The sequence below is a fragment of the Wyeomyia smithii genome, chromosome 3 (assembly GCF_029784165.1).
Source record: "Wyeomyia smithii strain HCP4-BCI-WySm-NY-G18 chromosome 3, ASM2978416v1, whole genome shotgun sequence".
Lineage (NCBI taxonomy): Eukaryota > Metazoa > Arthropoda > Insecta > Diptera > Culicidae > Wyeomyia > Wyeomyia smithii.
This window is the reverse complement of record NC_073696.1, coordinates 205,825,574-205,851,287: the sequence shown is the minus strand read 5'-3', so window position 1 is coordinate 205,851,287 and position 25,714 is coordinate 205,825,574. Positions and strand designations below refer to the sequence as shown.

At 38.3% G+C, this 25,714-nt stretch overlaps 1 protein-coding gene across 5 annotated transcripts in view; it reads left to right on the top strand.

Moving 5' to 3' along the window:
- Positions 1-25,714, top strand: part of LOC129728257 (fizzy-related protein homolog) — a 49,330-nt gene that overhangs the window by 9,129 nt on the left and 14,487 nt on the right. For all 5 annotated transcript variants that reach the window (XM_055686682.1, XM_055686680.1, XM_055686681.1 and 2 more), the window contains one exon: positions 3,554-3,806. In XM_055686682.1, the coding sequence (XP_055542657.1) occupies positions 3,554-3,806 (253 nt within the window). The remainder of the gene's footprint in view (positions 1-3,553; positions 3,807-25,714) is intronic.

Below are 25,714 nucleotides of genomic sequence, written 5' to 3'. Positions count from 1 at the left end.
GTCTATTTTTATTTTGATATTGATTCAGAGAATATCACAGGAAACGGATGGTGTCCATTCACGTCGTCTGTGCTAGGAATGCTCGCATGTAATTGGTTCATTATTCGCGTAAATTTGTCATTGAAACTTTTTATCAATTTTACGGCTTTGCAATGTAATTAGCGTGATAACTAGCATATTACAAGACTGTTCTACATTTTATCCATCCAACAACATATTGGTTATTGTTCTCCATCATGTGGTTATGCTGTTATTATCGTTCGAATTCTGACGCAACATTTGCCAGTTTTATTTCCAATTTTACGAAATGCATCCCAGTATAGTAAACAAAGACGTAGTCCCACATCAAAATATCGTGTCCACGTGGACATTATCATTACCCCCTCCCCTTCCTTGGACAAGCGTGGTCATTTGCGTACCCCCTACCATGCTTTGTTTCGATCTTTTGCTCTTTGAATGCTCATTAGGCTGTATTTTGTCAAGGAGGCAGAATTCGAACAAGTCATATATGAATCACTTTTAGAGATACTCTATCTCTACAATATGTCCAAACATTGTACTGTTGAAATTGCCATAGATACAGCGTAAAAGTCAGGCCAAGTTTGTAAAACCGGAGGAGCTGCTTTTTTGTACCTTACTTACTTTTTTACTTTTATGGCGACAGATCATTAAGATCCTATGCCGAATCCAGAATACGTCTCCACAAAACTCGGTCTTGGGCTGCTACTCTCCAGTCTTCCCTTACACCCGCTGCTCTGGCATCCTCGTCGACAGCACACATCCAGCGCGTGTGCGGTCTGCCTCGAAGTCGTCGGCCTCTATCCGGTTCTCTGCTAAATATTATCTTTGCCGGTCGCTCATCCGCCATCCGTGCTACATGGCCAGCCCACTGTAACCTGCCGTGTTTCATCAGCTTGACAATATCAGCGTGTTTGTATTTTTCGTACAGCTCGTGATTCATGCGCCTGCGCCACACCCCGTTCTCTAGTTTGCCTCCGAGTATTGATCGCAGGATTCTACGCTCGAAGACCCCAAGCGCTCGTCGATCGGCCTCCTTCCACGTCCACAATTCATGTCCGTAGAGCGCCACCGGGAGGATCAGAGTCCTATAGAGCGCAAATTTCGTACGGATCTGTAGGCTACGGGACCTCAGCTGGCTACGCAATCCGTAATAAGCCCTATTCGCCGCCGCAATCCGCCTCTTCCCCTCGCGGCTCACCTCGTTGTCACATGTCACGAGAGTACCAAGATGAATAAATTCGTCGACCACTTCGAAAGTATCCCCATCCATCTCCACCGCAGCACCAACACCCGTAGAACCACCACGCTCTCTGCCAGCCACCATGTACTTCGTTTTGACAGTGTTAATGGTGAGTCCAATTCTCGCAGCTTCCCTTTTGAGAGCCGTAAAGGCCTCCTCAACTGCTCTACGATTAACACCAATTATATCAATGTCGTCCGCAAAGCCCAGAAGCATGTGAGACTTAGTGATGATGGTGCCGCTCCTCTGCGCACCTGCCCTTCGTATCGCACCTTCCAAAGCTATGTTGAACAGCAAGTTCGAGAGCCCGTCACCTTGCTTCAGACCATCTAACGTCACAAACGCGTCCGAAAATTCGCCCGCTGTCCTGACGCATGATGTGAAACCGTCGAGCGTCGCACGTATCAGTTTAATCAGTTTAGTTGGGAAACCATGTTCTAGCATTATTTGCCACAGCTCGTTGCGTTTCGCTGTATCGTACGCCGCTCGAAAGGCTATAAACAGATGATGTGTCTGCAGGTAGTGTTCTCGAAACTTGTCGAGGATCTGTCTCAAGGTGAACATCTGGTCCGTTGTAGATCGCCCCACTCGAAAACCGCATTGGTATTCTCCAACAAAGGCTTCCTGCAACGGCCTCAGACGCTGGAACAGGATACAGGAGAGAATTTCGTACCTACGAAAAGTAAAACAACTCTGGCTCCCTGGGCTTGGTGGTTGAGCTCCTATCTCGGGTTCTTATAGCTTTACGGAATCCTAAGATGGAGCCACAAAACTATTGTATGAGAGTTTTGACAGCCCAAGGGCGCGTGCTCCCGGTGGCGGATGGGAGCTAAGGGAGATGATAAGAGTCAGATACCTATGTTGTAGTCTTCCCTACTCTGATCTCGGCAGTCTCCTATGTGAGAAAGTTTCTGAACAATATCAATTAACACTAAAGAATTTTTCTCACACGTGGACCAGACCACTTAGTGCAAGCTCTTTTCTGGTCTATATCCATGAATGCATTGCAGTCCCACATGATACTTCGTTACTTATTAGATAAAATGAATTAATGCTTTTACTTTTTTCTGGCAGTGTGACTCTTATGCATTCATGGATGGACTGTAGTTGAACGTGAACTTAAATTCTTCACTTTTTAATGTTAGTTCCATGTGCAAAGTTGTATTGTTGTATGTAGTATTATTTAGTAAACGTGTACGTGGTTTCTTTATAGACTACATCGTTCATATATACATTCTTTTTCTCTTTCCCTTTTCGTTTTTTTAACAACTTTCACGATTTTATTTCGAGTTTCATAATAAACTTCGAGTTTAGATGTCTAGATATGTGTTGAATTCACCAACACAGCGAAATTTAATCAAGGAACCACAGTTCTTCGTTTTCAAAGCTAAGTATTATTTTATCATGTTTGTTCTTGTTCATTGATTAGCATATGTTCTGTTTTCGTTTTTATTATTGTTATTATTATGGTTGTTACGGTTATTGTTGGTATTATCATTGTTTTTATTATTATCATCATTATTTTTCAGCATAGTAAACTCAACAAACAAACAGATGCACATACATTTACACACACACACGCACTCACACTTACACACACTTATTAACCTTCAGAGATCCTTGCCTTTCCTTATCCTTCGGCAGTTAATTGACTAGTTATAACTCAGGGGTCTTGCCAAGATGCTACCCTAACAAGATAGTATTTTTGCAACTTGTCCAGGGTTATTTTAGTTAATTACACAGAATTTAATTGACCAGCTGGTTACTGAGGCTGTGATGCCAATCCTCTTATCACTGGTATAGCATGAATGGTGCCTCATAACACCAGTGACCCGGCCCTTGGCCCCCTTCTATACCTCACAAATACAAATACAAATACAAAATACAAATAAAACAACTCTGGCTATGAAACTATAGCAATTTCAACATTACAATGTTCAGACAAATTGTGAAGGTAGAGTGTTCATATATGATTTGTTCGGATTCTGCCTCCTTGACAAAATATAGTCTAATGAGCATTCAAAGAGCAAACGAGTGAAACCAACCATGCCACCTACCCCTCATAAGTTGTCCACGTGGAATATGGGCGGCCGGTATCGAACGTCGAAAGCAGTGATTGATTCTAAAAAATATTTTTGAAAACCTTTCAGTCCAGCTCATTTGTTTGAAATCAGCTTGAATGTTGTTTCTTGTGGTATGCCTATCGGCTTTAGACTCGCCAAACTTACGGATATCTATTATCGCTACATTTCTAATGAAAACGTGTTTTTATTTACTCTCTTTCCTCCACAGGGCGAACAACAACTGGCAAACCAATTTTGCATCACTTAGCAGTAAATCGAATGAAAACTCGCCCCAGTCGAACAAGAAGCAGCGGGATTGCGGTGAAACAGCCCGCGACAGCGTAGCCTACAGTTGCCTGCTTAAGAACGAACTGCTCGGCACCGGAATCGAGGACGTGAAGTCCGTGACAGACGATAAGATTGGTTTGCTAGCCAACAGTAATCGACCCGGATTGTTCAAGTATCAGTCACCGACGAAACAGGTAGGATGTCTTGCCGGTTTTATGACCCACGGAAGCATTGCGACAATTGTGGCCAGTGTCCAACTGTGCCAAAATAGAAAGCGATAAAAAAAAACCAGAACCGTACGTGTGGACAGCTTATACACTTCTGATTCATTTTATGTGAAATAGCACAAGCGCTGTTTAACGAGCATGCGCAAACCTGTCCTCGCTTGAGTGGGGACTAGTCATAGCAAATAAGGAATAGATAACGTTCCGCTTATCGCAGATAAGAATTCACATGTGCGTTTATTTGATAAAGTTCTTTTATGCAATCATACGAAATTATTGTACCTGCTCATTTGAAATTTCAGGACGGGTTGTTTTCCATACGAACATTAAGTTTCCATCAGAAAATTATAGTTAAAATTATATATATAAAAAACAGATGTTTTCCTGTTATGTGTAAATAGCTTTTGTGCACGACTGACAGTCTTTCCATTGGGACGGAAATGAAACGCATTGAGTCTTGGCCGCTTAAAATTCAATCGGAAAGTGAAACTAAACAAGATAGGCGAACAACGCGTTTCATGGCTTCGCCAATAACTAACGATTTCTTCCAAGAAAGTATGTACTCGTACGGTACATGACGCTGTGGTCTTTTCATGCGCGATTTAAACATAATATCAGAAATTATCAGGATTTTGACGCAATTTTTTTTTCAAATGTTTATCGTTGTGTTTGCGCCTCTGGTTTACATGAGTTTTACAGAACAGTTTTCCTGTATTTTTAGCAACGCTTAGCAATTCAGCTTTAATCTCATTCTGAATATTTTTCTTTCGCTTTCATGCTCCGTCATTTCGTACACAGAACGGAAATGGTTTTTATCATTTATGGTTAAGTTAAAGTCAAGTAAAGGTGCTACATTTCACTATCGGAATTTGACCTTCCATTTATGAGACACATGCTTCGAAGTCTGAATTGAGAGGATGAGGGAACCATTGCGAGGCTAATGTGACGATCCTACACTGAATTCCTATAGTTTCTTCCGAGCCGAGATTCGCATATGTCTAGAAACAATTCGATTAAATAAAGCATTCCAGTATATCAGGGTCCATCAAATCGGTTGCCGGTCTTCTACAAAGTTTATTGGCTTGAACTTAAAGCTTCGGGTGTGGTATGATACTATTTGCTAGTCTTAAAACTATTGTTCCGAATATCTATCCAATTATAGATTAAGATATCCCACCAACATCTTTCGTTAATTTTTTATTGTTATTGTGTCCTAAAAAATATAACCATCCACAGTCAATTCAATCAATTTTGGAGGGTGCTCAAGAACCGTACCAAATGAATGCGCACTAAATCGCCAGTAGCCACTACTACTGCAGCAAAGAAAACAGAAATTTTCTTAACGACACCAAAAGTGTCGCATTGGAAGGCACCTTCAATATCGATGTCTGCAGTTTATCAAACTAACGACTAATTGATAGCGTTCGGTACCCTTCAAATATGCTGTAGAGACAAATAGGTTGCGATTGCGTTTCCGCTGCCGTTTTAGACCTCGAAGCTTGCTTGTTGTTGTCTAATTCTCTTGGAGCAATTTCGCGGACGTACATTATCGTTGTTGCTTCCTACTTATTTCGAGGTTCTACGACTATCACGCATCAAAGGCTACGCACTCTATAGCAGAAGACAGTCAGGTGCGTAAGGTCTGGCCAGACGGATTACTGCCCAACGACAGGCGTACGCTAATCGTTTGCCAAAATTATACAGTATATCCATCAAAGTGTGTAATTGTCTAGCATTTTTATCTAAGAAACATATGTTTATCGTAAATTACCTTAATCGCTCCAATAACCGAAGAATACACCAAGTCCTTTCTTGTTTTCGGAACAAATTGCTGTTTCTATAATATGTGAATTATTTCATGCGTAAGATCCGCGAAAAACAACCAGACCGCATTACAAATATTGTTTAATTATCTCATGTTTTAAACATGATAATCTATCATGTTTCTAGTTCAGGATATTTTAATTAAGAACTGATAGAAGAGATATATTACTTGAAGACATTTCTTATTAAATTTATTGTTGTTGGGACTTTCTCAACTAATAATAAGTTTAGGATTGATAAAAATCTTAATAGTCTCTTGAGGATACTGTACATCAAAGAAGAAACGTTTTCTTTCTGATAAAAAATCAGGAGTTTCGATTTTCCACAATTTCATAATCAATGTAGGGCTATACTATCAACAACCATCACACAAAACCATTGCACTGCACCATAGAGGTGTGACAGAACATTTAATTTAAAGCTGAAAAAGTATCCGCAACAGCTACAGTCAACCAGTGGAGTGTTCATTTCGTTTCTAGATTCGTTGACGGCAGGATATTGCCGGGACGACGAGCCACTGTCAGAATCAGCACACAATTAGTAATTTGATGAGCACGCGTTTCCAGGTTAAGGAACGCCAAAAAGAAAATAAATGACTCCGGTGTCGTTGTACCGCTTGCTTGCTTCGCAAAAATTTTCGACCATATTGATATAAAATTGCTCGATCCTACCGTGCTAAAGAACAAAAGCCGAAAATAGTTACTAATGCAATTCAGGGTAATTGAAACCAAATTATAACTTTATTGGTACAAGTTGCTCGAAACGCCGAGGCATCAAACCTGCTGGATATGAATTACTATCACGCAAGAACCAAGTTGATTGATGTGTATGGCGGCTGCACTGGCTTTAAATTATATTATACTGTCTAGGTGATCCTGCTCCGCTGGTTATTTATTTAATTATTCAATCACATTTTAAACCCCAATCGCTCGACCGAATAGCACAAAGCCCCTGCCTTAAGCAATTAGATAAACAGTACTGATAGCGATGAATAGATTATAAAAACAAAATCGCGAATTATGTGTGTCAACTGCACACATTTGTAGGTAAGAGTGAATATGCGCGTTTGGCAGTGTGGTTAAAAAACTAGTCTTTTCAGGGGTCGATAAATGCGCCTTTTTTCTTTACGTGGAGAGCATGAAGGTGTAGTTTTTTCACTGATTGTGATTGTGATAAGTTTGATTAAGGTGATTAGTGTCGTTTAACATGTTTAATACAACGTGAAGTATATTCACCATTTTTACTTGTAATGTGATTTTGTTTAACAAGAAAAATCAATACAGTTACGGTCCAATACATTTTTACTGCAGAATTTTTTCCTTATAATTTTTCTAAGAAGCTGGAAGTCCAGGATGGAAAAATGAAAATTCTATTGAAATTTATTGAAGGTTAAGTTTTAAAGCATTTCTTTCTATTTCAACATTTTGAACAACAATTGTTTTTCAATGATGTTAAATGATTCAAGCAATTTTTAAATCAAAAAGATTATGATGATTAACTTCGTAAATGCTTCCGTTTTCAAGTTATTTTGAATTTATGCTGGGAAAGTTTGAAAATAAACACTCAAATATTTTGATAATAATCGAAATCCAATGGTGCAATATGATTTCTATAGTAATTTCAATCAAAATCTCTTGGCAACTCACTTTCTGAATGCATCCGTTTTCGAAATATTTCACAATTACTTACTTTAATTTACTTTACTTTTATGACGACAGGTCGTTAACGACCCACTGCCGAATCCAGAATATGTCTCCACATCACTCGGTTTTGGGCTAGTCTTCTCCAATCGCCCCTAACACCTGCCGATTGGGCGTCCTCCTCCACACCACACATCCAGCGAGTACGGGGTCTACTACAGAGTCGCCAACCTCTTTCGGGCTCTCTGCTGAATATTATCTTTGCCAGTCGCTCCTCCGGCATTCGCGCCACGTGGGCAGCCCACTGTAGCCTGCCGTGTTTTATTAGCTTGATGATATCCGCATGTTGGTATGCTTGGTACACCTCGTGGTTCATGCGCCTGCGCCACACACCCTTCTCCAATTTTCCGATCTCCTTCATCGACCAACATCGAGTACCACCACAGTGTTTTATTTTGCTGATTTCGTGCGCAAAATTAATAGCTTCTTCAAATTAGATTTTAGTGATATACTTTATTCGGAAAAGTTTCTATGTATTTTATTGTGCTTCTTTTAGAATGTACGATTTAGTGATTAATTCACCTAGAAGTGATATGGAAAATTTATTTTTTTCAGGACAGTGAGATAGACAGCTAGTGTCTTCGAAAAAGTTGTGGCAAATGGTTTTACTAGCAACTTTGTCGAAGGTGTCGGATTCCTATCTCTTATGATAAAAAAAAAATATAAAAAGTTTTATATGCAAAGTTCACTCTAATCATAATTTTAAATTTAACTTTTTTCCTGGATTTTCTACATATTTTATACCTTCTACAAAATTATTAGCCAAACAGAAATACACATTTTTGCTGAACATTTGATCTAGCTATGATTCAAAATAAAAAAGTTATTCAACCATTAACGGTTTTTCAAGGGTTAGTTTAATTTCAAATTACTCAGCCGTACGCAAAAATACGCAGATAACTTTTTGATGTTCCGAAAGCACGTCTATTTTACTTTTAAAAGAGTATAAAATCATTTGTCTAATAAAGTCTTTTCGATTATTTCAATGAAAAAAATCTTTTGCATGAAAATTCTAACTTTATCAAATAACTTTGTTATTTCTAAATATACCGTTTTACAATCTGCAGCAAAAATATAAATCCAATAAAATAGCGTAATTTTTTAGAAGGTCATAAAAATATAGAAAATAATGGGAAAGAGTTAGAATGAAAAATATGAATTTTTGGTCAAAGTTCAACATATTACGTCATCTAAAGTCAATCAAAAATCGTATTAAAAATATATACGAAATATAAAAGTAGAAATAGAAACTAACTGAATTTTTCTTTTCTTAACGATGTGAAGCGATTCTGCTAAGACGCTCGAATTTTTTTTTCCAGTTTTTCCGAGTTATTTAAACTTTTTTTGTCTTTTTTCTCCCGCGACCTAACCGAGAATTTTTAAAAAATTATCAACAGTTTATATATACCTTCCTTACAACAGCCGCTCATAAGAATTCCAGAAGCTTTATAAACTCTACAAGGAAATTTGAAACAACCGATGAAGAAGACATCAAAAAGTTATCTGCGTATTTTTGCGTACGGCTGAGTAATTTGAAGTTAAACTAACCCTTGAAAAACCGTTAATGGTTGAATAACTTTTTTTATTTTGAACCATAGCTAGATCAAATGTTCAGCAAAAATGTGTATTTCTGTTTGGCTAATAATTTTGTAGAGGGTATAAAATATGTAGAAAATCCAGGACAAAAGTTATATTTCAAATTATGATTTGAGTGAACTTTGCATATAAAACTTTTTATATCTTTATTACAATAGAGGTTGAAATCCGACACCTTCGACAAAGTTGCTAGTAAAACCATTTGCCACAACTTTTTCGAAAACACTAGCTGTCTATCTCATTGTCCTGAAAAAATAAATTTTCCATATCACTTCTAGGTGAATTAATCACTAAATCGTACATTCTAAAAGAAGCACAATAAAATACATAGAAACTTTTCCGAATAAAGTATATCACTAAAATCTAATTTGAAGAAGCTATTAATTTTGCGCACGAAATCAGCAAAACAAAACACTGTGCACCGGGAGGATCAGCGTCCTGTAGAGCGCAAATTTCGTGCGGCTAACATTGCTGTCACACGTCACGATAGTACCAAGGTATACTAGTTCGTCGATAAATGCCTCCATCTATCACAATCTCAGTACCAAGACTCGACAAACTTCCACGCTCTCTACCAGCCATCATGTATGTACTTGTACTACTTCTTCGCTCTCTACCAGCCATCATGTACTACATCATGTGAGCCACTGCTCTGCGGTTAATACCGATGATATCAGTATCATCTATAAAGCCAAGGAGCATATGAGGCTTCGAAATAATGGTCCCGCTTCGTTGCACACCAGATCTCCGTACTGCACCCTCCAAGGCAATGTTAAACTACAGATTCGAGAGCCCGTCACCTTGCTTCAGACCGTCCAACGCACAGAGGAGTAACTCGAGTGAAAACCTGGCCAAAATTATTTTCGCTGCTATTTAGCAATATTTTGGGAAATATTTAAGTGAGAAGTGAAAGTGGCTGGTTCGAGTATTATATCAAAAAGTAACTCTAAATATCACACACAACTTAATGTTTACATTTACATGGCCTATGTGTCTTCATTAATGTTAGTGAGCAGATGAAGTAATACGCTCGAATGATTTGTTTTCGCAAAACGGGCAGCGAAACAAATTGAAGAATTTACCAGAAAAATGATGTAGCAAAATATCTTCATTTAGACCTATCAATTTGATGCTCACAGATTATATGATGCCTCGTGGAACCTACGTAAGTTGGAAAAAGCCTTTTGTACGGAGTGTTACTTACCTGGATTATTGATTCTGTTCATCAAGTTATTTTTAAGTTAACTTAAATTAGTTGAAATTCATTCACTAAACTAATCTCATTTCATCTTTGTTGAGTTGAAACACTGTTTCAAGTGTGAGGCAGGCACCCATCAGGGTACTCATCAGGTTTTTTTTTAATTTCCCGTGTACGCGTGAACACTTAACGTCAAAATTCGTCATAAACACCTTTTTTAAACGGGTCGCAAATGCCAATCCGGACGTTACCGGATGAGATATTTGCGAGGATGTGTTCGTGATGTTATGAACTTCCATTCCTCCGATGATTATATGATCGGATTCCGCGGATTTTCGTAACTTTTTTAATATTGAAAATGCTCGAAAATACGTAAAAATCACTAATTTCTAAAACTTCTTAAGAGTAACTATAATTTTGAAATTTTGGAATTTCTATCAACCGGTTTATTAGCATTGAACATAAAAAACTCATTTGCTGCAAAATATTGATCAATTGTCTTTTTTTTATGCCTGGCACAACTTGTTACTATAAAAAAATGCTTGAAAATTTATCAATGTTTACAGCGCTCCCAGCATATGATAATACCGTTTAACGTTCATCGAGTGATGGCATTTTGTGGAGTATTTATTTAAGCTGCAGAAAAAAATATAGCGGCACCAAAAAGCGACAAAAAACTTGTTTCTTATTTTGGCCAGCTTTTTGTTCTAGGTACTCCTCTGTGCAACGGGAGAGAATCTTATACGCGAAATTGAGGAGTGTTATACTTCGATAGTTACTGCAGTCGAGTCGATGGGCCTTTTTGTAGACTGGGCAAATGAGTCCGTCCAACCAGTCCGCTGGTAGTTTGTCTTCGGCCCAAACTTTTAGAATAAAAGTCTTTAGAATTTAGATAGCACGCAACAGCTGCTCACTCCCGGTTTTTAAAAGTTCGGATGGGAGGCCGTCCTTTCCAGCAGCTTTGTGTTTTTTTTTTTGCTCTTTACAAGCTTCCCTCACCTCGTCTTAGCTTGGCAGATTCACAGCTCGTCCATCCACTAGTTCTCTCCTGTTTCTTTCGACTGCTCTATCCTCTTCGCCCTTCAATGAACCCTTACTAACACGCAGAGAATCCTGAGTAAGAATCCCCAGGATACCGATTAACACGGTGACGGAATCGTGAAGGGAATCGCAAACACGATCCGGAGGATTCCCACTCACGATTCTTATTCAAGAATCCTAGAGCCATATACAGGGCATTCCTGAGGATTATTTTTTCAGGAATCCTTTTCAAGGACGCTCACGAATCCAATGTGAGGAATTCTAGAAAATCTATGCGAATCGTATGTGTTCGTCCGGGAAGTCTCGAAATGTTGCTTCCAACGCATGGCCGCCATTTTCTCATCGGTTATCAGATTCCCTTTCCTGTCGTTGCACATGGCAGGGATTGGCACAATCCGGTTCCTGATCCCGTTTACCACCTTATAGAAATTTCTTGTGTCGTGCCTGGAGAAGCATACTTCCGCCTCCGCAAGAGATTGTTCGCAGTGCTCGCGTTCCTTGCGTTGGTGGAGGCTTTTTTTCGGTCGCTGTATCCCCTCGATAACTCTCCCTCATCTGGCGTGTTACACGATTTGCTGCCACCATCGTGCGAGCACGGGCTCGGTTTTTCTCATCTGTCACCTCTTGGCACACCTCATCGAACCACGTGTAGCGTGTGGTTCCTGCAGTTGTGCCCAACACCTCTCGCGCTGTGTAGCTGACCGTGTCGTGTATGTGCTTCTACTGTATGTTCTGATCTCCAACCGGTTCACCAATTCGCTCGTCAACCTTCCGAGTGTACTCAGCAGCAACTCCGTCAGCTGACAACCTCTGGATGTTCAACCGTATCCTCCTAGAAGTGCTCGATTAGTATACGTTGGCCAGCCGAGCGCGAATCGTTTCTACCACGAGATGGCCTCGGAAGGACCGCACATCGATGACATCTGAGAAATGTTGACCGTCAAGCTTCGCCATTAGGGTGTTTCCATGTTTGTTTCCGGATCTACTTTCTCGCGAAGTACGTGCTACAGATAGCCATGCTTCTGGCTACGGCGAAGTTCACCAACCTCAGGCCATTCTCATTACTGGTAGCATGAAGGCTGTGCTTACCACTAATACGACGAAAGAACTGCTTCCGTACGAGGTGTGCGTTTGCATCCCCGATGACGATCTTAATTTCATGCTTTGGTCACTCTCCATATGTTTTATCGAGGAGCTCATAGAACTCCTTCTTCACGTCATCGGGTTTGTCGTTCGTCGGTGCGTATACGTTGATCAGGCTGTAATTGAAGAATCTGCCCTTGATTCTCAATACACATATCCGGTCACACTGATGGGCTTCCACCTAATGATCCGCTTGATCTGTGTTTCTTGTATGACGAAACCGATGCCCCGTTCGCCTCTGTCGCTGCCACTGTTGTAGATTTGGTACCGCTCGGAACACACGTTCACCCGTCTTCGGCCACCGCACTTCCTGGATGGCTGCGACTTCCACCCACACGTGCCGGTGTGGGTATCCTAGCCAAAGACGTTCCAAGTACCGAGTTTCCAATCATTGTCCCTTTTCGTTCGCCTGGGTCGATACCGATTGTTCCAATTCATAATTATTTCTGGATTGTTAGTAGTAGTCATGTTTCGGCATGCTGCCTTACTAGGGCTGCGATACCTAGTCTCGCGACGGGGTTGCCGTCCTGGGTGTAGCTGGCGAGACACCGCATTTCATAACTCTTCTTTGACAACAAAGAGTTTTTTGATTAAAACTACATTATTGTTTCAGTCATTTAACATAATTAAAAACAATTATTGTTAACAATGTTTAACTTAACCTGCAATGAAAAGTTTATTTTTAATTTCTCCATCCTGGACACTTCAACAAATGTTTTGCTACGACTTCAAATCTCTTAGAAAAAAAAATTAGGGAAAAATGACCTCTTTTTTGTAAATTAAAATTTAGAGTTTATTCAGAATTTTTAAAGTAAATTTTTTAGCAGTATGTATTTTTTTAGAAGGTAGTATCCGTTCTTTACAATTATACCCTAGACAGTTTTTTACAACCCAAAGTTTTTGAGCTACAATGCTTTGAGTACTTTGAAATGAAAGCCTATGCCCAAATATGTATAAAATTACTTATTACGCAGAAAATACTTAGTTTCACGGGTGACAGCTCTTTTTTCTCTGTGTGGACTCATCACTGCGACCAGATACATTTGATCTATTGTGATATTGCCCAGGTGTTTTCTCTAGTCCGCACTTTATATTATTGGCAGTATCACTATTGAAGCAAATGACTCGCTTTTCATTTATGTCCGTTCCTGTGTGTGAGAGTTTACTGCTCTACTATATCGTCGAGATTGGTATCACCAAGTCGTTGATCCATTATACTAGCAATTCACATAGATATGTTGACTCGTTGAAGGTGAAGAAGAAGGAGCAGCCAGACCGAGATGAAGAAGTTCTCCCGACAGGGTGGCCACTCAAAACCCGAAATTAAACTCCCGATTCGTTCAAAATTTCCCGGTTAATTGTACTTCTTAACTCTGTAGTTTTCCATACAGTTGAGGATTAAAAAAGCGTGACTTTCGAATTACATACTAATATGCTCAAAGTAGCTTCCTCAACGTGTTCAGCCTTATTAAAATCAAGAGATACTGTCGCAAAATGTGATAAATGTCGTCTTTTCCAAGAGGAGATCTTGTCTACAAGAGTCTTCTAAACAACGCATATAATACTTTTTACCGGGGACTCCTAGGCCAAAGTACAAACAAACTTTTTTTTTTAATCTGGCCAATCAGATCTTCACAACACTCAAATACATTACTTCAGCAGCGCTTGCATCTCCGCATCCGTCAGCCTCTTTCTGGGTGTCCACGAGAAGTTTTGCCTTTTTGGCTTCTATTACTTTAATAGCACTGGCCGTGGAGAAGCCCGGAACAGGGTGGCCAGCGAACTCGGAAAAACCGGGAATTTGGAAATAAACCGGAAAACCCTTTCTAAGGCGCGAATGTAAAATATAATAAAGTGTATATATGACAGACCACTCTACAAGCTTTTATCAGGCTGGCCAGCGGATTTCCAATTTCAAATCCTCACTTTTCCCGGTTAACAATTAATGTTTTACTCGGTTCTGTATAAATTTTAATTTAAATGTTATTTTGTTTCAAAACTGGAAAAGGGGCAAATTAGTTCGCTGTCAACATCTTACCGGGAATTTCAATACCAAATTGGTAAATTCGGATGTTGGATTTGATCATTATTTTCGTTTAATGCATGCTTGGGATCTGTTGTATTAGTTCAACGCGCTATACATTTTCTGCTATCTCACAAACATTAGAAGGTTTCAGAAACCTTTCAGTTGGTCTCGAGATAAATTGCTGGTAAACCAAGCCAGTCGTTATATGCTCGAATCTCTGCTGGGAGAGACGACCGTTAAAGTCAATAGCATTGGAGCACTAGCCCCGCAATTGTCCAACTAACGGTTGACTTCAAAGTCTGTGTATAATACACAAAAGGTCAAACTCGTAAATGGCGGAAGGTAGCTGGGCTCTGCTTTCTTGGGTGTTTAAAAAAACAAGGTTTGAATCTTAGGTTACGACTCGCTAACAAGAACCAGTAAGCCCTAGGTAAGGTTATAACTTAAAATCGCTAAAAAAAAATTTGAAGGCTAGAAAAGCCAAGAATGTATTAAATCAGGCTTCATATATTAATTCAAGGGGAAGCTCCGTGCTCAAATTTTGACCAAATTTTGCAAGATAATTTTCTTGAAAATCAATCAAATTACGTGTGTGAAACTTTGATCGATTGTTTACACCACTGACGCATGTATAGAGTAGCAATTCAAGCGCCCTTTTAGTAAGTGTAAGCTGAGATTCTTAAGCTCAAAAACGTCAAGAAAAAAAGGCTATGAGTTTTTTGATTTCGGTTGACCCGCTGAGTCTCTATCAGGATCACCGCAAGCTTCTGCAAAAAAATAGCGTTTCGGGGAAACGGCCATTACTCCAGTAATAATTGGTATAGCTCAAAATCAAACGTAGTTTTTTGTTGTTGATAAACTGTACTTTCAGAAAAATACCCCTTTGATGCAATGAAATAGGTGCTATGCACTTAAAAATAGATTCAAACTTCCCTTATTTTTCTCGACCAAAAAGGTATACAACCCCTTAAGTAGATCTGACAAGGTTAAGTACTTGGGACTAATTTACGATAAAAAACTTATTTTCAAAGAGCACATTGAAAGTATACAAGCAAAGTGTATCAAATACACGAAATGTTTATATCCTCTCATTAATAGAAATTCCAAACTTTGTTCAAAGAATGAAGTTTTGATTTACAAACAAATTTTTAAATCAGCAATGTTTATTCTCTACCGATCTGGTCAAGTTGTTGTTTAACAAGGAAGAAAACGCTTCAAAGAGTTCAGAATAAAATTCTGAAAATGATTCTGAAGCGTCCTCCTTGGTTTGGTACACTCGAATTACATAGACTTACTGGTGTTGAAACATTAGAAGCTATGTCAAATAAAATTATCAACAATTTTCGACAAAAATCGTTGCAATCCTCAATTGCTACGATAAGCTCTCTTTATAGCCAATAAGTTAGCAATTAAGTTAGTTGTAAGTTTACTTCCTTTTCTTGACAAGTAGGTTTAAATCCCTACGAATGATAAGTCGTAATTGCGAAAGCCAACAAATCCTAACAATTAAAATTACAATTTTTCTAACAGTGTTGAGAAGTAATATTTGTCTAATATTTGTCATAATTACTTAAACTACTAACAACCCCCCTCCCCCCCCCCCCCCCTTCGTAAAAAAAAATATTATTATCTTTATCACAAAATCATTGTTCAACAATGTTATTTAATAACAAATCTTTATATTTTGAAGGCTAGGGTTTCAAAGGGCTTCTACTGAATCATTCGAGGTGAAATCCCGTTCTCCTATTTATTGGTTTTATTTTAGAAAAGGTTTCTGCTGTTACGTATTTTTTAATACCCTCCACCTAATTCGTCTTCAAAACGTGACTATTATGTGATGTGAAAGTGTAATGAATGAAACTCCGAACGTGTTAAGAAACAAATATTTTGTTGAGGCAAATAAAGCAACGACAGTGTCATCTCTTATCGGAAAGGTCTATAAATTCAACTCCCTGAAATGGAAGAGAATTAAATTTTGTATTGTGATGGAGACCCCTTGTTTATTTTTCAAAGTTAACTCAAAACAACTAATAATATGACTGAGAGTGCTACATGTTTGAAGCTGTAGATGATGGTCCAAAAAAGTTCATCATTCGTAATCTACATCACTGTTATTGAATATAAAGACGAATGGAATTTTAATAGAAAGAATTGTTATTATTTTGCTTGAGAAAGAAAGCTTTAGACTTATGAGAAAAGTTATCAATTGAGTTTCAGAAGCATTGGGAGAAATTTTCCACTTTTGTGTGTAGGAAAAAAAATCGGAGCTTTTCTGTAAACTACTAAATACGACTCAAAGACTTTTGTAAGAAAATGCTTGCAGAAAAAATCGCAGAACAATGACTTTCCTGGAGGTAAACCAGGAAGATCTAGTGAAAAAGTGATCAAAACATGACCACGTGGTTTGAGAACGGCCCCCAACCTGCGGAGTTCGAACAGTTAAATAACTTTTTAAAATTTCGATTATGAAAATTGGAAAATTTAAAAGTTAACAATTTCGCCATTCCAACGCTTTTTTATGCCTTGAAGAGCAGCTCCGGTGGAACAGCAAACTGATCTGGAATTGAAATGCAAACTGTTCTTTAGTGATAATTAAATTTTCATTGATTAACGACATTGCAAAAATCGTGATTATTCTGGTAGAACGTAAGACCTAAACTGAATAACGATTTAGTAATACTAGAACTTCTCACACCGTGCTCCATTAATTAAAAAAGAGTGTTTCGAGTATTTTTCTTTCCCGTTATTTTCGCATATTATATGAAATTATTAGTGAGAGTTCTTACTTTATACACTCACAAATACGCGTGGTGTTGGTTTCAGTTGTGTTCTATGTTTGATGCGCGATGAAGTAATTTCCGTAAGGCGTCATCCATTAATTATGTAAGGATTTTTTTCGAAATTTTCGACCCCCTCTCCCCCCATAATAAGGCTTAGTAAGATTTTGCATTACCCCTCTTCCCCCACGAACCTTACGTAAGATTGTCTTTTTAGGGAAAAAAAAATTTTTCGAAGGTAAAACATTTTTTTTACACATAGCGTATTCGTAGAGGATAAAACAAAACAAGTTAATACTATGTTAAAGTAAACAAACTTCAAAATTAGGTAGAATTGAAGTAAAGCACGCAATCACCCAGCGACGGCGAATTCACTGCTTTCCCAAGGTTCAACTGTTAAGATCGCAGCGAAAAATAATTCAACTAATTTTATTTTTTTAGTTTTGTAAACTTTTTTTTCGTTTTTTTTTAATTTTTCAATCTTACATAAGATTCTCTTGAATCCCCCTCTCCCCCTTCGTAAGCATTCGTAAGAAATTTGGATACCCCCCCTCTCCCCCTAAACCCTTACGTAATTTTTGGATGACCTCTAAGTCGTAGTAAAGCGATTTTTGGCTTGGTTACCGCCCTTGCACGAAAATCGAAGTCGTATTCAATCGTTCAATCATATTAGGTTGAATCAGATTTCATTTGTGAAACCATCAAAAGGTTCAAGGAGACATCCTCTTTGGGGGATCGTAGAAGATCTGGTCGGCCGTCTGCAATTTATTTGGTCTATTCACCAACAGGCAAGCAGGTGCCCCAATGGTGTAATTTATAGCTAACTATAAAAATATCTTTAGAGAGTCAATACATATAACGAAACGGGGATACAAAAATATTACATCTGAACTGGTCAGATCTTAAAAAAAATAAATGATATCGCCGACGAAGAAGCGTTCGAGAGAAATTGAAGTCGAATAGAGTGGATACTCTGTTAAATAATCTTTGAAGACCAACTATTGTACCAACAATGCTGTAGTTAGCAGGCAATCGTAGCATCGAGTTGTTTCTCAGGGCACGAGGATGCTCGTTTAAATTCACTTGTTCCTAGAGAGCGGGGCAATCTATGCGGCCTTGCAAAGGTCTGTGGTAAACAATGCAAAAAAGATAAAAAAGTTAGATACTTGATTGTATCGAAAATGTTGGTCACCCTAATTTTTGATAATTTTTCAATGAGCGCTTTATCATATGTAACAACTTTGTAGTAGAAAGTTTTTCTCTAAAATGTTGCTATAGAGCTCTAGACCCAAATTTCCCCCTAAATTTGGTTTCTGGACCATTGTGCAATGCCCTGACCGTGTCTCTACGGACAGACAGAGGCTCCAAACGTATTAAAAAAGCAGCGACTTTCATAGCTTGGTAGCGCCGTTGAACTGATTCTATTCTTTCCACGCCATTGTTGTAACGGGGGTCCAGACAACCGAGCAGTACTCTAATATAGAGCGAGATAATACGCAATACAACAATTTGAAGAAGTAAATATCCGTACATTCTTCAGCGACTTTGTCGACGGTAAACGGAATGTGAATGTGAGCTAGGAATCAAAAATTACTCTTAAGTCTTTAAGTTGGTTTACGCGCTCGATTTAACTTCCTAGCAAAGCGTATTTGTAATGTAAGGTGTGTTTTTTTCGCTAAAATTATATAATCGAACATTTAGATGAATTAACATCCATACGGTTTTGATGGCACAAATCGGCAAAAAAATCTAGCTGACATTGTGTGAACTTGAAGATAGAGTTTGAGGTTATCCGCGTAAGACAACCGTGGTCCTGGTGCAGTGGTTCTTTAATAACAAGGTTCACGTCACTAAAATAGAGTAGGAAGGTAAGCGGTCCTAAGTGACTTCCCTGCGGTATTCCAGACGTAGCGTCAAAATAACAGAATTGGCAATCCCCAATAGCAACGGTTAGACGGCGACCGATAAGGTACGATTGAAACCATAGTAAAAGTTTCCCGTTGATTCCCAGATTGTCGAGCTTTGCGATGGTTCAGTTTATCGAAGGCAGATGTCAAGTCAATGTTAATGACATCCGTCTGAGCACGTTTCACCATACTATACTGTCACTGATGCACGAAAAGTGAGACAGAGCAAAATAGTAGCAGTGGAGCAACCGGCTGAGAATCTATGTTGCTCAGTGCTTATAAAAACTTTACAGTGAGCGAGCAAAGGCATCCATGATGACAAGCTCGAACAGTTTGGCAACAACACAGAGTGAGGTGATGCCACGATAATTGCTCAAATCGTGTTTGTTTCCCTTCTTGTGTACTGGAAACATGTACGCCAATTTCCAGCAGGACAGGAAAATACCGAAAGTGAATAATAGCTGGGAGACATGCAGAAGCGGAGATATCAGGTTAGCAATCTGTGTTTTGAGAAACTTCGGCGGAATCCCTCCAGGACCCGGGTTCAGGGATAATTAGAGTTTGCAGTAGGCTTTAGAAATCATCGTCGCGTCTAAATGAATATAGTTCAAAGTTTAACCAGACCGTGGGGTATTACTGGTGGCCAGTGGTGGGCACCGCTAACCGAAAATTTAGCGACGCTAATCGCTAAGTCGCTAACCGGAAAATTTAGCTCGATAATCGCTAAACGCTAAACGCTAAACCCACATTAGCGGAACTTTCGCTAATCGCTAACTTTTTAATATGTAAATAGTCATATCGCTATATTTATTGCTCGTGTTTTGTAAGATTTGGACCATTTTGATCTGTTTTGGTTAAACAAACGAAAACAATTACTTTTTAAAGCTATTTACAGTAAGAGGTTCACGAAACGGTATTCATATTTGATTTTGTAAAAACAAGAAAAACAAAAGTTATTTAGCTTGCATTGAAAATAGATACTCTTAGGAATGTTTTCATAAATATTCAATTATTCAATCTGAATCGAAAAAGTAGAAAAAAGGTTGTCATAATTTCAAGCGCATTGCAGTTTACCAAAGTTCTTGGTGTGCCGAAAATTCAATCTAGACCTTGTGCTTGTTCAAAATGCTCCTGTGGCTTGTACGATAACTGGAACTCCATTCTAGGGTAAAAAAACTGACAAAAGTAACTTTCGCAGTAAAGTATATTCATCTTTCGAAGCAGTTTACGTACGCCATCAGCAATTCACAGTTTTTCTAAATATTTCTATTGTCGCTTCTCTGCAAAATTTAGCGAATTAGCGATTAGCGTTTCGAAGGCCAAAATTTTAGCGAAGCTAACAGTTTCGCTAACCAGCTCAAAAATTAGCGAAATCGCTAAATCGCTAACTGAATTTTAGCGTCGCTAATTAGCGAATTAGCGGAATGGTGCCCACCACTGCTGGTGGCACGTTCAATGTGATGATCGCTCAGTGTCTCCTCACTGAACACACTGGCGAATTTATCTGAAAAAAGCTGACAGATGTCTTGCGGGGTGGTTGCCTCCTCACCGTTAAATGTCATAGGTTATCCAGAAAATTGAGGATGAAATACCCATGGAACCCACGCATCGCTTGCAACAGCTTTGAAAGGCTTCAGAAGTTAGTGAAGCTAACCATGGCAAAAATTATTCCATCTGCTGTAGATTTTCCTTATAAAAAATAACTTTCAATAAAAAATACTCAGAGGTAAAATGTGTGATATTTACATGGCATTACAAAATTTTGAAATTGTATCCGAATCTATTTAACGCGGTGTAAATACATTTTTTGGAACTATGTGGGCAAATCCCGTTGCTGAAGACGTTGCGAAGGTCTGGTGGTTAGCTCAGTAAATTATTTGACTTACGACTTGAAACGGAACGATTTGAAGAATCTGTGCCATACTGTGCCAAATTCTCAAATCCCCGAAATTATTTTATTAGATATGCTACTACAAATATTGTAGTAATCGAGACTGATTTTGCAGAGCATTAGACCTGATCTTATTAATGATTTGGAGAACTTTGACCTCGAACACCTGATATGCAACACCTTATTTTTACTTTTACTCTAACATGTTCTTTGAACATCTACAAATTCTCTATTGCAGAACAACGCATACCCTGATATAGTGCGAGGAAAGCATTTCTGATGTTTTCACAATTTTGTATAGAATCACATTTTATAGGATTCCGAATATTTTGGACTATAGACCATAAACAAATATGGAGCTAGAGGAAACTTACATCGATTCCAATACCGATTATGAGACAAATTAAGCATAAAACGACATCATTTTTTTAACCTTTGGCGTAGTTTTGTGAATTGAAGCAAATTGTTAGTAATTAGTAAACCTTCACTTCTCCTCAGATGTGTTACTTAGACATCTACAAAAATTTTCGTGAAAAAAACCCATATCACTTCAGATTTCAATGTAGAGGAGAACTAAGCGTGAATGGTCAAACCTTATTTGACGTACGCACCAAAAGTTTGTACTGTACTTTGACTGAAAACCTCACTTAAATAATTCACAAGCAAACGTGATTTTGTAACTTTTTTCGCTCAGATACCCAATATTGCTGTTCGGCGGGATGCATAGGATGCATGGTAAATCTGTTTATGAACTTTACGTTCCTATATATTTTTTCATAAATCGTACCATAGAGAACATTTTGTTTATTTTGTTCAAGATAATTATTAATTAGGTCCAGAGAGTAAATCAAGTGACTTTTCACGCCTCGACAGGCTTACAAAAAATGTAATATGCAACTTTCAAACCACGGCTCTATTGATATCATCATGATATAACCCAGTAATCTACTTATGATTTATGTGCTATCAAACGCAACAATAAGCCGAAGTAGTGCAAGCTAAGCACTTCCGGCGAGACTAATAGAAGGCAGACAACTGGAGTGCAACTGATTGAATGCAACATTAATTTCCATTTAGTGCAGAGCATGTTGTCGGTGACTTTTTCAACCTGTCTTCGTTAGCATTAGTCAAATATAATTGACCGTGACTTGCGGAGGCGACTCAGCAGGGGTTCTGCTGCCGAAACTGTTGTTAATTGAATCGGTCAAATTTGATTGTTCTAAATTAGTTCAACAGCAATCAGAAGAAACTCGAGAGATGCAGCGCTTTGCTTTCTGGTAGATCAATTTTTAACTGAAACAGATAACGTTAGTAAACTGAAATTGTTTCCAGAACGATGTTCAATTATATGGTAATAAAATATTTCGTCTGTGATTTGTATGAAAAATTAATCATGGATTGTTGGAATCTTGTTGATAACAATCTTTTTCATGCGTAAAAAAGATTCAAACAAAAAACAAGAACTCTTCACTTCATTGATTCAGTGTGCGAGGCTAATTTGTTCGTAATTTTATTCTAAATGACACAACGAACAATGCTTTGACAAACACCAGCGTCCGCAGGAAATACTTATTTGGTTCTGAAGAGGTAGCTTCCACATATATCTAGCTACGCAACATTTTATAAGGAAGATGACCGTTAAGAGTTTTTCAAGTCGCATCATTCAATCAGCATTTTAATAATCAGCGATAGCGGATTGGAAGCGGTCGGTTTCATAATTAATTGCATACGTCGAAACGACGGATATTAATACGCAAAACAGCTCAATCCAAAATTCGCCAATGCGTTAATGCGTCGTGTCATTTCACCAAACGTAAACGCATAAAAAATCGCACAGTAGTCGATAGCATTTAATGCGTAACGCACCCAAGTTGCCAAAAACCTAAGACAAAAGCAAATAACCATCATCGTTGCATACTAATGACTTTGTCAACTTTTCCAAGTTGGCAAAAAATGCAAAAAATCGCATATTCGCTAGGCCAAATGCTAGTTCCATCTCCTGAGCGGGGTATACCTATATCCTTTGCCAGTAATTTCACTTTCACGCTGCTAGATGCGTACGACATGACAGACAGCCACATGCGTGCTTCCGTCGTCGGTTGGATTACGTTTGTCATTTGACTCCAATTTGTATGCAAACTACCGGCTTGTCTAAACGGCTGGCTGATGTATTTAGATCATCCCACTTTTAATCGCTCAATATCAATATTGTACACTTAAAACGACTGACGTTGAAAAGCAAGTTTATCGCTACTGTGAAATGATAAGCCAATGCGATTTGAAATAAAGTGAGTGAACGCGTCATTCTAAATGAAACTATTCGAATGCGGTCATTGGCCAAGCTTAACCATTCGTTAATGTTTGTCACTTCAGGTGACAAACTGTGCATAGTGTTGCTTTCTGTTTGCAAGAACAACTCAACAGCTAAGACAGGGGCGGATGAGTGTACCCCTACACGCCACTGTGACTGAACTCTGTTTTGGCAACGATAATTAGCACATCTGTATGAAAATTTGGTATACAGCAATAGTGGTATTTCGTTTAGTTTTTTTCGCTTCTAACTATCTGACAGTGTTTCATTGCATTTTGCTATACTAAGCAGTACCAGTATGTGTCGCACTTTCACAATTTACATACCTATATATTGAGATCAACTTCAATTCGTGTGGTTTTCTGCTAACACATGGTGAAATGATGCAAATTGTGCTAAAGAAGTCCGGTAATGAAATCAGTCACCCACATGCGGAACCAGCAGAGTTCAATCAACTACAACTGCCTACATTTGGGGCACTGGTATAAGGCGCTTTGTCATTCGTTCACTAATTTGGCCAGTTGGTTGAACGGCAAGTTTGTCCACTAGCGTCGTAATTTCGTGCTTTTTTGTGCATTAGCAGTCCATATTGTCCTCACACTCAAGCTTAATTTTATTATACCTTCAGTCGAATTTATTTCACTTCGCGAAATGCAAATTTTATTACCGTGCTCAGTACTCACCATATGCAATGTTTGCTATAGGTATTGTACCGTCATTTCGCGAGGCACTCAGTCGCAATTTATGTTTGATAGCGTGCTGCAAGGTACAGGTTGAGTAGTTTTGTGTGCAGGCTGGGGAAAATGCATTCAACAGACGAGGTTTATGACCGCGTATCGCGGTTCCGACACAGAAAAAAAATGCATCACTGCGATTAAACCAAAACAAAAACAGCTGATAAACGGTTACTTTTAACTAGTTCTTCTGTGTGGTGCTTTAGACATGCCATGTTTTAATTGTACTCAATTGTATGAACCGTTTCACGGCTGCAATATTACCCCTTTTTTGTGGGGATGTACAAAATAAATATACATGAGAAGTGACTCAATCGTGTACATCGGGTATATAATACACTAAAGTCGCTTTTTACGCGGAGGATACGTGCCGCGTAAATTCCAGAATCCGCTTGAAAAAACCAGCGTAAAAGGCGACTTTAGTGTATATACATTCTTAGTTCCTACCAACTTGTTTTTAGTAACAAATTCGATGAGGTTTGTCGATAACCTCACGATGACGATTGTATTTGTCAAAATTGTTTCTGGGTTCTCTCTAGCTTGTGAAATTTATTTCTGATTTCTTTCTGATTCGTTTCTGACACCGCTCTGAGTAAAGCCAAGAAGAACTTGAACAAAATCAGATGAAACGACAAAACAGACTTAAAATAAAAATAAAAATTGATATCTAAAATGACTGGAAACTGTAACCCGGTCTAATCCGATCAAAATACAGTAAAGTTCTTTTTTACACGATTCTATGTACCGTGCAAAAAAAATCGTGTAAAAAAACCGCGTTATTTGGAAAAACGTCGTAAAAAAACCGCGTTATTTGGAAAAACGTCGTAAAAAAAATCTTGTAAAACAAAAACCGTGTAAAAATGAAACTGTGTAAAAAACAGCCTATTATAGTTTGTTACCGTTACTGCTACTTACTGTAACAATTTTACGCGAAGACGGAAAATCGTGCAAAAAAACCGTATGAAAAAAATCGCGTTATTTGGGAAAACGACGTGAAACAAATCGTGTTATTTGGAAAATCGTCGTAAAAAAGAATCGTGTAAAATGAAACCGTGTAAAAAAAACCGTGTAAAAAAAAACTTTACTTTCATTAGCATAGAAGTGTACCGGGTCCTTGAACGATCGCTTTTATGAGTATGTTGTTTTCAGTGCAAACGGGAACTTTTTTTCCAAAAAATTCACGTTTTGATTGCTGAAAATTGTATTAAAATTTTTTTTGCGGCAAAATGTAACTGAATGTTCCGAAAAGCGATCGTTCAAGGACCGGCGAATTTAATAACGAAAATTTAAAAAAAAAAGATGAAGGAAATCGGTTCAGTAGTTTTCCCGCAATCAGGATCACGGCAAAGTCATTTTTCGGAAAACACTATTCCGAGATAATCGCGTGTAAAGTTTCAAGTTTAGCTTATGCGGCCGTGGTGAGGCGCGCTGCAAATCGCTCTAACTTTCTTCTTATTGCTCAAATCTTTATGAAAATTTGTGAAAATGTTCTCAAGATGTTGTATTTGAAGGTAATACAATAAATTTTTTTTCGGTTTTTTGAAAACTAAAAAGGTATATAACCCCTTAAAGGGTAAAAAGGTATAAAACGCCCCCCCTAAGCAAGAACGTCGATATTGCAGTTATGCTTATCACAAACAACGAATCTTTTATACAGTTAAATACACCATTTAGTTGGTAATGCACTGCAATTGTTTTGCTTTGTAAAAAATGTTATACGAAATCGCTAC